Below are 13,679 nucleotides of genomic sequence, written 5' to 3'. Positions count from 1 at the left end.
ATTAATTGCATGTCATACTTATAATTTCTGGTACTAGAATAACACAGGAATTTTCTATATGATCGAATCAATAAACAATCGTCATTATTTTAACCGATTAACATATCCAACTAGTTTAGATTTGATTCGCGAAACTTACTAATTAAAATGGCACAATTCAGTACAAAGCAGACGCCTAAATTACTTTAATATACATGTAATAATATGTGCATGTACGTATATACGTACGGATTGACACAATATCAGCACGTTGGTGGCAATTAGTGATAAATCTAACGAACCAATCAGTCTGCTCGTAGAATTAATTGCAGCGGTACAGTTTGTGTACATATAAACCACTGTACTGCATTGAGATTATTAAACCCACAATTAAACCAAAGATTAAACTAATTTATACTTACTCTAAAGCTAAACAAACTAGAAAATAAAACTTGTTTTAGAATAATTTTCTGACTTTTATCGACTAAAAACTATGTTACATTCAAAGTTTTTCTTAACAACGTAACCGAACAAAAAGAAACATTTTAGATTAGATTGAAATAGCTCAATTTCTATCATTGAAATAAAAACACTAAAAACTCAAGTGTTCTTCTATAGAACTTCTACATAAGTAGTGCACATTCTACCTTATCTATCTAGATACGTACTTTTCTTGTGGTGTAGACATGATCCGTGGAGGCGGCACATGCTCGCCGTTTGCCCCATGCGGGCGCTACCTCGCTCTAGTCGCCATCCGCGCGCCAACAGACGCAACCACCAACTCTCTACATCTCGATCCTTATCGACACTCCATACACTTCACTGGTACAACACTATTCGTCACACCTAACATCTTTTGTACACTAAAAACACCGCAGTTGATTTACTATACGGGCTGTTTTTGTCAATTTTTTTAGGCTGTGGATATTCCGTTAATTACCCGTATACGGTAACAAATGATTCCAAGTGACCTTCTACTATGTTAGCATCAATTAATAAAATAATCTGGTTGTGCATAATCAATCAAGTTTGCGAGTTACGAACGATATCGATTTGAAAATTTTCGTATCGATATGTTATCGATACAGGTGAGAAATGATTGTGATTTAAAAACTTTAGATAAAATACAGGTTTCATAGTTGTTTCGGCAGAATCTTGACATAATATCGTGACGTCATTGGACTGAGAATTTTTAATAAAGCGTAATTTGACTAATTTATTCGTTCGGCGCTGAATCTATTTTACACAACTTGCTTGTAATGTAAAAACCACTTTTATTAGGAAACTCCTGATTAACTTGAGAGTATTTTTGCATGCTAATTAATTTGTTGTGGAGCTACATTTGTTTTACGCTTGGGTAAACAAAGAACGAAGTAAAAACGAGTATTTAGCAGCAAAAGGAATCATCGAGACGTATTGCGTAAATTACACGCGTGAGCGAGACACCTCAGCAACAGATTTCACCTTCAATTCCCGTATTAATACCGAAAATGTCCAAAACTATGAAGTTTACTACTTGCAACAATTCAGTTATTTCATCAACCCAGTTTCAATTTACTAACAGGCATGTTTCACAAGAGTAATATTTAAATAGACCGAGAAGCCTCAATGTGAACGGAGTCTGTATGTCTATTTCAGTCAGACGAAACAACAAAAACATCAGTTATGCAGATTTTAATCTTCTTAAAAGCGTGAGCGGTACTGTTCGTCTCGTCTTTAACTTTAACACAGCCGAGCGAACTAATGCCCGTTAATGTGGCATTTACCTTATTATTTTTGGAAATTGACCTAGGTTTTAGCAGCACTAGATGAAGTTAACAGAATTATAGTGGACTAGAAGCGGTTCGGGAAATTCCAAAGAGCACTGGTACGCTAAATAGTTTTTCATTACTAACAGTTTTTTGTAATCGGTAGTTTAAGGAATTGAAGAAGACTGATTTATTATTAGATAATTATAATAGCTTAGTTGTCATGACTACGTAAGGTAAACTACACCATAAAAACAAAAAGATAAATGTAAGACATTATTCCAATAGTTACTCAACTCAATTTTCACTTTAAAACAAAAACAAAACATCATACATTACAACTTAGCAACAAATTTCTCAACTCCCCAATACTAAAAACTGGAAAACACATTCGAAATAAAAACACCCTAACGACACAAAGCAGGTGTACCAAGACAGAGACAAAACACATATCATAAGTTAACTTGAAGGCAAAATGGAATCTACGGATGGATAACTTCCAAAAGGGAGTGTTCCCAAAAACAAATGACGATACAGAGCAACCTCTGTCATTGATTAATGTTTGTACACGGAGAATGGAATGTCATTCATGAATGGAGAGTCTAGTAAATCATAGCTGATCGATTCCACCCCCGCTCGAACGTGCAGCTGGACAATCATACTAAAACTGTATGGGGGGAAAGTTTTGTCGTGATGTGTGTTTGATGTGTAAGTGGGGACTCTCGTGTTTGAATTATCTTTGTTTTTGTTAGTGTTCGATTGTTTATCTTCATGTGACTTATAACGAAAGATTTTTTTTTAATATGGGATGAGTAGTTTGAGGAAACTTGCACAGATTATTTTATGAATACAGCTGGTGAATGAGCCGACGGATCACTTCCACCATCAGGTGATGGCAATCGCCGCCACCCATGGACACCCGAAAAACCAGAAGCATTACAAGTGTGTTACTGGCCTTCTGGGGGTATGAATTTAAGGATAATTGGGCCTCCGGTAACCTCGCTTATACAACGAAACACAACGCAAGCGTTGTTTCACGTCGGTTTTCTATGAGTGATAAGTTTCAAATCGCCAAACGTGGTAAAATTGTAACGCCAAAGCTACATAAATTATCTCTCTAGAAGCATTATTAGTAGAGAATTTATATAAACTTAAACATTTCTGTTTACCAAAGAAACAACACTTGCTAAGTAAGAATAGCAAGTTAAATACTTAACGTGTTTATTCAAAAGTAGTTAGATCGAGTTTGCCAACGCTAAAATTGTATAATCATTTTTCAATTGAACAACATTTTAAGCACAGTTTATCTAAGGAACTTAGTTATTAAATAATAATTTTATCTCAACAATTAAATACGGGTTACAAAGATTAAGATTAACTAACTTTTCGCGATACAAAGTTAAGGATTAATTTATGGAAATTAAGGTCTTCCCAAGTTAATGGTTTTGTTAAAAGTGAACTAAACCCTGGTTTACTGACGCCTTTCATTTATCTTCTCATTTATAAAACAAGGAAACTCTTTGTATGGAAATATTAATAATATGACTCGGATTAAGAGGTTTAACATTATATATTTTGTGACAAAATCTACCTTGTTATATGAACTAGAAGGTTAACTTTCCAATGAATTATTCAATTAGATAAAGAAATTAAAAATAATACGTAACACGCGTTATACAATGTTAGAAACATTGTATAGCTTTAAATACCTGAAAAACAAAAACCTTACCAAGTAAAAGGTTTCATTGAGGTTATAATGAACCGATTCCACGAATAAATTTAATTTTACTCATCAAAACCCCTTAAAATGAAAGGCAATATGCAACCTCATAATATACATATGTTCGAAATTTCATATTGCAATGCAATTAATTGCAAAACGATTCTAGGAATTCAATAATTAAAATAAACGCAGATAACCTTATTTGATAAGTTGTGGGTTGAAAACCTGGTTTCCAGAAAAACCAATTGATATACATATGTGTTTAAGAACAAACACATGCAAAATTTTTAAGTCTCGTAAGTCGAATTTCATAGGACAATATTGGTTGCTTTTTCGAATTAAATTGGTGTTGTCTCGCTCAGATTCGCTCGCCGTCTTATAAAACTTCTACCTACACCTTTGAAGAGTAACAAACATAGTGTAATGTAACTTATGAACCATTTTGAAAATAAAACCTATGTAGGACGTTTAATTTTATTCTATCCCATCTAAGTTAAATCTTAATTTGTATTTGTTTTAGATTCATATCTCTACCATTTTGATAAAATTGTTGTTAATACCTACGCAGCTTCAGTTTTTTTCTTGCTATTTCCAGCCCACCGGCTAAGCGCGGAGAATATGGCAAATAAAGGAGGCGAGAGGGAGTATCAGACTTATACTGAGTAAAAACGACCCCGTTCCTACTCCTGCTTCTAGCCGGAGCCCCGGTAACCCGCTAGGTAGTCCGCAGTTGTACTAAGACCAGGTACCTAATGGAGAAACCTTTATCCAACATTGGTCGAAACCAAACTGATGACGACGAAGCTAATGTGGAAAATACTTTAATTCCACATTTTTTTGTTAATCACTAATGATTATTACGACATTTTCAAACAACTCAATTCGACAATAATACACAAATCCCCAAGAGTAAAATAGTCTTATCTGTTACGGAAAACCTTTAATAAATCTTTGCTAATTATGAAAATTTATTTATACTGTGACATTAATTGCTCAGACTTGACATAAATTGTTATCGGCACTGATTTATTTCCATTTATTCGCGACCGAAATGAAATCGAAGGAGCGTAGGCTTTACAAAAATTTTGAATTACAGGTTTTAAGGAGCGATATTTCAACGTTGTTAACATGATAAAAGAAGCGTATTTTGTTGTTCGGTGATGTCATTTATTTGCTGGATATATTTTAATATACTGTAGCGTAACGTCAAGCCTTCTAGTCCTGGATGGGAAAGGAAGAGGTGTACATAATAATGTGACATCCATTTGTCAGCAGTAAATTATGAGTCCCATGTAGCTATTTAGCAGATAAGCCTGAGATTTTTTAGAAAAAATCGATAAGTCCTAGAGTAAAATATGATCTCGATCAATCCAGTGATTTCGTGAAAAAGAATTAGCTTTTATTAATGTTCGCATCCGTATTTGTAACAGAATTTGACAAACATAAGAACGAATACATGTATCAGAGAAGAATTTTCAATTAATCACCAGCTGATGTCTGCAATTTAAACTTTAATCAAGTTCTAAATTGCCGATCCTACTTCAGAATAACATTAAATTACGTTTAACGATAAATAGTTCGCGACTATTAACTTCGGCGCCTACTAGTTTTAGAGCTTGCATTAATGGGAGTTTCATCGCGAATTTATCAGAGTTGTGGTAAAGTAGTGGCTCAAAATACTCCGGTAATCCGTAACTGAGGCTGGAGTTGGGAGTATCGCAGTGTCGACCGGCGGCCACTGCAAACTGCGATATAAACGTCGCCAGGTCGAGGATTATGTATTCAGAATACGGCTTACAGTCAGCTCTTTGTGAAAAACCTGGAATAACTTTATAATTCAAGGATTTTTTATTTTCACCGCTTAGGTAGCGGGATGGACTTGATACCTCTACAATATTCGCCGTGTTTTAAAACGCGAATATTTTAAAAGCTAAAGCAGGTATTATGTGGTTTTAAATTCACAGACTGACTAGAATAACGCCATATTTAGAACTGTAGTACCTATATTAAAAAAGTATACAAGCATACATTTTTTTTTTTTTTTTTTGAGTAGGGAAAATCATCCAATGACTTCTCCCGCCCTGGGTGAGGCGGGAGGGAGTGTCAGACTCTTACTGACTAAAAACCACCCCGTTCCTTCTCCTGCTTTGAGCCGGAGCCCCGGTAACCTTTTACGTTGTCCGCAGCTCCGGATCAGGCATCAGCCCTACTGGGCCCCATCTGTGGTGGTCTGGCTCTTTGAGGCGCGCGCGGAACGCGACGCGCCGTACGCACGGGTCTGGTTCTGGTCGGGCGGCGAGCTACCCTTGCTCGCCGTCCGCAGACCCGCACTTACGGTGGCCGGAGATCGTCACGCGATCCCCGACGCCCGGAGTGTCTTCTGCGGCGGCTGGGGCGTGAGGAGGATCGTTCCCTCACGCGCTCCGCCTCCTCCTTAGCTAGCATGACTGCTTCGCAGAAGGAGGAGACGGCGTCCCATTCCCTCTCGCTCCGAATCATGGCCTGAGCTAACGCCGGACGCAAGAGGTCACTGTCGCCGATCACATCCCTAAGGACACGGCGGTGCTCAGCCCATGCAGGGCACACCGCTACTGTATGCTCCACCGTGTCCTCCGGGTGATCCACGCAATGCCGACACCCGGGCGTTTCCTCCCGCCGAATCCGAAACAGGAACCTACCGAAACTTCCGTGTCCGGTAAGCACCTGCGTCAGGCGGTAGGTGAGGACGCCGTGACGCCTCTCTAGCCACTCCTCAAAGAGGGGACTTACCGCTGCTATAACAGCGAGCCCAATACAAGCATACATACCTATTGAATAATGTAACATGTATCCTCCCGCAATGATCAATTTCATAATAAGCAATTAGCTTCGCGTACTGGCAATGGCCAATGATTTTCCATTGAAACAGAAACAGTGATCGAATTACGAGTGCAGACCGAGTCATTGCTCACCATGAGGTGAAGTAGAGGTCATACACACATAACTACTTCATAATATAAACAATTCCGTTGACATAACAGCCAATAACAATACGATAACAGTATTAAATTAGATAATAACGTCACCATCAACGGTTATATTTTCCTGTACATATTTTCCATTTAAATTAAAATATTTCCTCTTAAAAGTTACCTAATGCTGTAATGAATATAAATACCCGGCGCCTCTAGAAGCCACAGACCACAGTTACGTGCTTACGTCGAAATGATTAGAGCACCGTACAACGACCACATAATTTTTTACCTCATTTCACTCGGGAAAGGACGGTAGTGTTTATATTTACGCAGTTTACGCCTTATGCGAAAACTAGATTTGAAAGCACTACTTTAATCTCATTTCGCAAATATTTATCAATCGTCAAAAGTCAATGTCGATACTTTTTAAAGATGACCTGCTTTTTGCGCCTTTTAAATTTTATGGCCTCTTCATTAGAATACACTATTCCATTTTCAAATTCAAATCTCTTAGTTCTCTGTGGTTACTTATAGCTGGCCGTAAATAAGTGCGAACTTCAAAGCAGACTAAAAAAAAATATTTGGAATTTGCGATTATCTGTGCTAAGTGCTAACAGTTAAAGCATTTAGGACAACATGCGTTTAGTTAAATGCGTGGGCCAGGGTCTAAAGTGCCACTACATTGTCTGTAAGACAATTGTAATTAATGACTTATTTAGAGGTTGCCACAGCTATGTACGTCAGTTACGGCCTACGCTGTACGCAATGGGTTCAGTTGAAAGTTTTTGTTCAATCCATTCTCACAAAATGAACTCCATTGTTTATATATCGTGAGTTTGTGACGGGTTTAGGTTTAGACTAATTTAGACTAGTTTCAAACAAAAAATGTTACATTTAAGTAATTTATCAGTACTGCAAACATAAGTGTAGAGCGCAAATATTGCCAGCATTAAGGTCTAAAATCAATTAACAACGAATCTAAATTCGGTATTAAAAACCATTCTTAATTACAGGGGTTGTACGCCTAAACACAATAAGGAACTTGAACCTTATTGATGTGTTTCGACACGCGTCATAAGTCGGGTAGGGGCGCCCATTAATCTCGTTATGCGTTGTATCAGTTTGTAATTTATACTCTTGATGATACTGTTGGTATAACGGGCCCGATAAACACAATCAAACAGTTAACAACGGCTGTATTTCATAGCAGTTAAGAGTTATTTTCGTAATTACTTTTTGTGTCTCCTCAATACTTTTGAAATGTATTGTTGAATTTTCTAGTCGTTTTACTTTGTTTCTTTATAGTCGTTATGCTTTGTTACCACTGAATGTTTCATATAGTATTGGTGGCATAGTCAAAGTTACTTGAGTTAATCAAAGAGGTACTGTAGCAATTTTCTCTGCTAATATGAGATCTCTCCTACAGAGCATAAACTTACTATCGTGAGACATACTAAATAAACTAAAAATCACAGTTTACTCACGTAAATTAATGGAGATAAACTATACTAGTTTCGAGTCACAGAGGGAGAGAGATTTTTAGTTAATAAACTTAGTGGTGCAAATCCTGTCGCTGCTCCATGTTGGCATTAAAATATATCTACATAACCCAAGTCTTAACGGCCAACTTCTAATGAACCTCGTGATTATACTTTGTGACTACACATATTCGAACATGTACGACTCGTAAAACGATGTAGTATTATAATTTCAAAGCACACAAAATATTCCCGCAAATAAAATCTAAAGGGGTGAGCGAAAATTCAAAAGATTTTCGTACAAGAATTTATTGTCGGTACTAACTCCATGAAAATCATGCATAATTCAGAAATCGAATCCCGAACCAGATTCTTATGCATGAGCAGATTGCACGCCCTCGCGTCTCTTTGATTTTCAAAATATCTTCAATGATAGGTATTCAGTTAGTCTATATAATAGACCTAAATGAAATATCTGGCGTGCCTATAGGTAATTTGGTTCAATGAATTTAAGGTACTTGCGATGATAATAAAAGGAAATATATTAGATACTAAATTGCGTCCTTGAACTACTAATACCTGTGGCAATTAACTCAGGTAAGTTAATTGTCTCAGGTATAACCTACGATCTTTGCTCCGGTCTAAATCCTAGATACCTACTGGGGATATCGATTACACAGGACTCAATATTATTAGATTTTGTATGTGTATATAATAAGGTAATTATCTAGTAGAGTGGGCTAAACTATTTTCGTGTCTCATATATCTCATAATCGAAATCGAATTTTAAATTAAGTAGATACTCATGTCTAACGAAAAACTATTCTATTGACGTTACAGCCTATTATATTGACAAATAAAACTATCTTTAATATCAAAAAAGCAACACAAAAAGATATAGAAAAGAAAAGATGATATTAATTTAACTGTCAAAAATATACACCAATTGGTATTTCACTAACTTCTTCAAATAAATGCTTGTTGCTATGCTTTATTTAAAACTGCTAATGAATAATAAAATTGTAAGTGATGTCTCAAGCTGAAGAATAAATCGATTTATTGATTGATTGATGTGATGATTGCTCCAGGAATCAATTCATTGGGCAGAGGTCTTTAGTAAATAGCTTGTGCTGTATACTTCTAGTTATGTAGTTGATTAATGTTCTTCAGTCTTAAGTAGCTTCAATATGTGATAGACAATGTGAGATATTCAACAGTGGAGCCACTTATCGAAGTAAATTATTTGGATTATTTTTATGGAATACGAGCAGACGGATCACCTGATGGTAAGTAATCGTCGCCGCCCATGGGCACTTGAAACACCAGTGTCGTTTCAAGTGCGTTGAAGGCCTTTTGGAGGTTAGGAATTTAAGGGTTGTTGGGGAATCGAGGATAGGATTAGTGAGAAGGTTATTGGGCCTCCGGTAACCTAACTCACATAACGAAACACTACGCAAGCGTTGTCTTAAATCGGTCTTTGACTACGTTATTAAACTTAGAAGTTTGTAATTATGATGTGTGCAATACCGGAATGCTGAACAGGCTGTGGAAGGCATGTGATATAGAATAATTAGCTTCACTAAAGGACCAACACTGACCGTTTAGAACGTGCGTTTTCTAGTTCTAACTAAGAAATAAGTATACTATGATTATATTATCTTATTTCTGGTTGACAAACCGAAACTAAGAACCGCGGCAGACGTAACACATTCTACGTATAAAACAATTTGTACCTGATAGAATGAAGTACATAATTCAAAGTCAGAGGCGGCTGCAATATGCTCAGAGACAAGGTAACGCGGTTTGAAGCGAAGAACTGAATACTAAGCAAGTATAATGTATTCATCGGAGAAAAATCTCGGTCGCGAACCCTCCCTTGAATGTAATATCGAAAATATGATATGACACTTATTGAGGAGCACTTGTACAACATCTTAGGCCTCGGCCTCGAATTTTGCGGGCAGCGGGGCGGCGGCGGCGGCGGCGCGGCAGCGGCAGGATCTTTTGCGTATAATCAAATGGACCGGTTTTCGAAAACAGCGGCGCGGGAGCGGCGCGGGAGCGGGCAACGAGCGGTGCACTCCAGTCAAGCGGTGACCGCCCGCGTTGCGCGTCTGCATTGTAGTATAGTGTTGTGTACCTACATTTTTTTTTGTGACGTATCAAAATGTCCTCGGACGTGCAAGAGCAAATGATTTCGGCAATCTTTGAGAGGACACCCATACGGAACAGCAAAGATGTGAACCATAAAAATAGAAGAAAAATTAACCAATTATGGGAAGAAATAAAAAACGAACTGAATATTGAAGACTAAAGCAAAAACTGAAATCACTCTTGATAGTTTCAAGAATATAGTCAAAAGTTTCTACACTCATTCTAGTGTAGTCGTAGAATTTGTCGGGATTTTGTCTCTGTTCTTCATAATTTCGATAAAACTCGCCATTTATTTTCCTTGCCCTATAGTAGGTCTTCTTCTTTTGCCCACAGTAAATCGAGCGTTAGGAATAAATTTGAATCAAAAAGATTTCGTTCGCTAATAAAAACAAATATCTCGACAACACAACCACGAACACAACACTACACCGCTGTAGTGCCGCGCGATCTGCCCGCTAGTTTCGAGAACGGGTCCGCCGCCGCCGCCCCGCTCCCGCTCCCGCGCCGCCGCCGCCCCGCTGCCCGCAAAATTCGAGGCTGAGGCCTTAGGACTAAATGTCAAAGGTAGGGGTTATGTTAAGGTTCGTATGTGAAATTTTGGTCGATATTCGTATGTTGATAATGGGGTGTAGGTGTTGGGGGGTCGATATGGTTTTTTGTATAGGTACAGTATACGATATCGGTTTGTTGTATACTGTATACAAAATGATTTGTTCTATACTGTATATTGTATATGGCTCCAGTTGTTATTCAGCAAAGGCAAAGGAAATTTAATAGATCCCATATTAGAGACTATTGAGCAGAAGTTTTAAAGTAAGTAAGTGATCTGTTCCACCTCTTTTGTTGCTTGAGCAAGCTGTGAATTAACCGAAAGGGTCCAAAATATAATACTTAATAATAAATATCAATATGTAATCCAGTAAATTTATTTTGACTGGTTTGTATATTCGATTGAAAATAAACAATAAAAATTAGGTACTAGGCGAGTATTAATTTTTCTATGAATACGAAAAGTATGTACTTTCTAAATATTTTAACATTCAAATCGATATATGGATTATTCTTGTTTGAATTCTAAGTCATTTAATGGTCACTTAAACCAGTACTTACCAATTGTTTTCGATACAAAATCGCTACTAAGGAATAGTTTAAGTGTCTCTGAGTGCGGCAGTTACATTTGCTGTCATAAACCGTTCATTGTACTCCATGGTTCCAAATTATGTTACACGTGGTAAAAATCAAAATCAAATAAAAAATCAAAATATATTTATGGTATAATTTTGATATAAACCTAGATCTTATATCTAAATCTTATATTTTTATCATTTTCTATATTTATAGATCTTAGATTTTAGATATTTTTAGACTTTTTATTAATTATGACCATATTTAACTTGACCAAGAATTTAAACTGGTTCCTTTCCGGGTTTTACGGAATACTTTTGCATAGTTAATAATATTTTTTTAAAACGCTGCTTACAAATTTCTAATTAGTGCACAAAAATGTTTCCTTAACTCCCATAGATCGTTTCGTTCATAACTATTTTATTCAAATTTATTTATGAAACGTTTTTTGTGCACAAAAATTTGGTTTGACGCAAAAGACATTTTTGCATTGAAGTATCAAAGTACCTAACCGTTTAACATAACTCTAACAATAATCATCAAACAAAATATTCATAAGCAACTGGCATATTATAAACTGAATATTATTTGAAAAAAAAAACGGAATTTAAATATGGAACCGCGTAAAACTGTTAATTATTCTTTAAAGAACTTTACAATTACGTTTGACGGTAATCTCTAATTATTTTTTGACTCTCACATAAAGTTTTAAGGTAGGTACTTACTAGTAACTTCCCTGCATTTTACTCGGAAGAAATACAGTGCCGGCAAATTGCGTTCCGTAGTAAATCCCAAAAGATACCACTCTCACAGGCGAGAGCAATAAATTTTGCAAGCGAAAACATTAAAATCTCGTTAAAATGCTTTCCAGTATTGGCAATGGCACAAGTAGTTACAGCTAGTAGCCATATAAGTCAGTTGAAAATACCACAAGTATAAATTCAAAAGAACTCGTAGTAATTTAGTTTTAATAGTCAAACCGCGTAATTTAATTGTGTTGAGAATTAGTATGTGGATGGAAACTTTAGGAAAATGTCCGGGTTTCGGTTGTAGCCTCGAGTTTTCCGAGATTACATTTGATTAAGGCTGTGGTTACGTCTCATCAGGCCTGCGGTCAGTGTAATTGAGGAGCCAGCAAGAGATGGACGGCACACAGGCGCACGGTGGCGTTATTGCCGAAGCAACAAGTGCGCTCGCTCAACTAATCTAGCGACCAGTCAATAAACAACACTCCAATCACGTGGAGTTCCGTACCAAATGAATAATTAATTCTTTTTTCTTCACATTCAAAATTGGAATTAGGTATTCTAATTTCAGATCAAATATTGAATAAAAAAATTAATAAAAATTACTCACGTTTCTTGATCAATTTCATCTTCACTAGGCCGAATACGAAAAAGGACTGACGAATAAACAAGACACCGCAAATAGATGGAATAATTAAAAATTTCTAAAGGTCACATTTAATATAAAAGAATGAGGTCTAATTACCCCATCGGGATACCGATCATACATAAAAGTAAGAATATTATAAAAGTTAATTACAAAATGGAACTTGTGTGTCGTACACGGCACGACAGAAATAAATTACACAATATAATCGACTGGGGAACAGAAAAATATGACTCGATAGTCTGCACGCAAAAACCCATCTGCGCGGAATATCGATTTTTTTCTATCAATCCACTTGAGTAGGTAAAATTAATCAATTAACCAGCTAATAACAAAAAAAACTGTGTGACAGACATATTCGATGTCATGTCAACAATGTTCAATTTAGTTAAGTAAAATAGTTCTTTTTTTGCGCATGCGGTACTCTAAAATGAATGAGTCATGGTACGAACGTAATTCCAGTTTTTGTTTGCCTGGCCGCGGTCGCTTCGTACTGTACGGTTGATAGATCGCTCGACCAGTCGACATCATTCGAGACGAACTTGATTCTTGAAATATTTCCCTTGGCACTGAACTTCCCTGAAGAAATAAAACGAACGGTGTCATTGTCTTCATACAACACCTTGGAACAATGAGCAATGATAACCGTTTTGAGTTCCTCGAAATTGGTTTCGAGAACATTCTATGAAATTGGTTATGATTATGGAGGTAAGTGACCTAATCACTAAATTATCATAATTTTATTGTTGTCTTAAGTTTCATTGTCACTTTTGTTCTTTAACACTATTGTATTTGATTGTGTGAATGAGGATTACCGCAGACCCAACTACCCTTTCCCCAATCTTCCCAATCCCCAAATCCCCAACAATCCTCAAATTCCTAACCCCCAAATGACCGGCAACGCACTTGAAACGCCTCTTCGGATGTCCAATGCTGGTGATCTGTCTGCTCTGATAAAATAAAAAATAACAAAAATATTTGTATTTACTGTATAGAATCTTGGCTAGATTTTTTACTCCTTATTCTATAATCCATTACCGGTAATATGATAGTTTTGTCTACAGTCTAGACCTTTATTATTACCTAGTAGTAGTTTCTTGGTCGTAAATCTAGTTTATACCAAAAT

The 13,679-nt window shown here is 36.6% G+C and overlaps 2 protein-coding genes across 11 annotated transcripts in view; both read right to left on the bottom strand.

Moving 5' to 3' along the window:
- LOC118272049 (dual 3',5'-cyclic-AMP and -GMP phosphodiesterase 11) overlaps positions 1-13,679 on the bottom strand; it is a 226,378-nt gene that overhangs the window by 103,161 nt on the left and 109,538 nt on the right. Inside the window, exon 2 of one of the 10 annotated variants that reach the window (XM_050693590.1) lies at positions 648-842. The exons of 5 other annotated variants lie outside the window; for them this stretch is intronic. In XM_050693590.1, the coding sequence (XP_050549547.1) occupies positions 648-705 (58 nt within the window). In that variant the 5' untranslated portion in view covers positions 706-842. Of the gene's footprint in view, positions 1-647; positions 843-13,005; positions 13,133-13,679 lie in introns of all 10 variants that reach the window. 4 more of the 10 variants (XM_050693592.1, XM_050693593.1, XM_050693594.1 and 1 more) reach the window with 4 other exon arrangements.
- Positions 5,579-7,677, bottom strand: LOC126910679 (uncharacterized). Its single transcript, XM_050693627.1, has one exon. It carries the CDS (start codon positions 6,301-6,303, stop codon positions 5,782-5,784), a length of 522 nt encoding a protein of 173 aa, XP_050549584.1. The 5' UTR covers positions 6,304-7,677; the 3' UTR covers positions 5,579-5,781.

The sequence above is a fragment of the Spodoptera frugiperda genome, chromosome 5 (genome assembly GCF_023101765.2).
Source record: "Spodoptera frugiperda isolate SF20-4 chromosome 5, AGI-APGP_CSIRO_Sfru_2.0, whole genome shotgun sequence".
Lineage (NCBI taxonomy): Eukaryota > Metazoa > Arthropoda > Insecta > Lepidoptera > Noctuidae > Spodoptera > Spodoptera frugiperda.
This window is presented reverse-complemented; position numbering and strand designations above follow the sequence as displayed.

Excerpts from the sequence above, each read along its gene's own strand:
- LOC126910679 (XM_050693627.1), bottom strand. The coding sequence starts at position 6,303 with ATGAAATTGATCATTGCGGGAGGATACATGTTACATTATTCAATAGGT.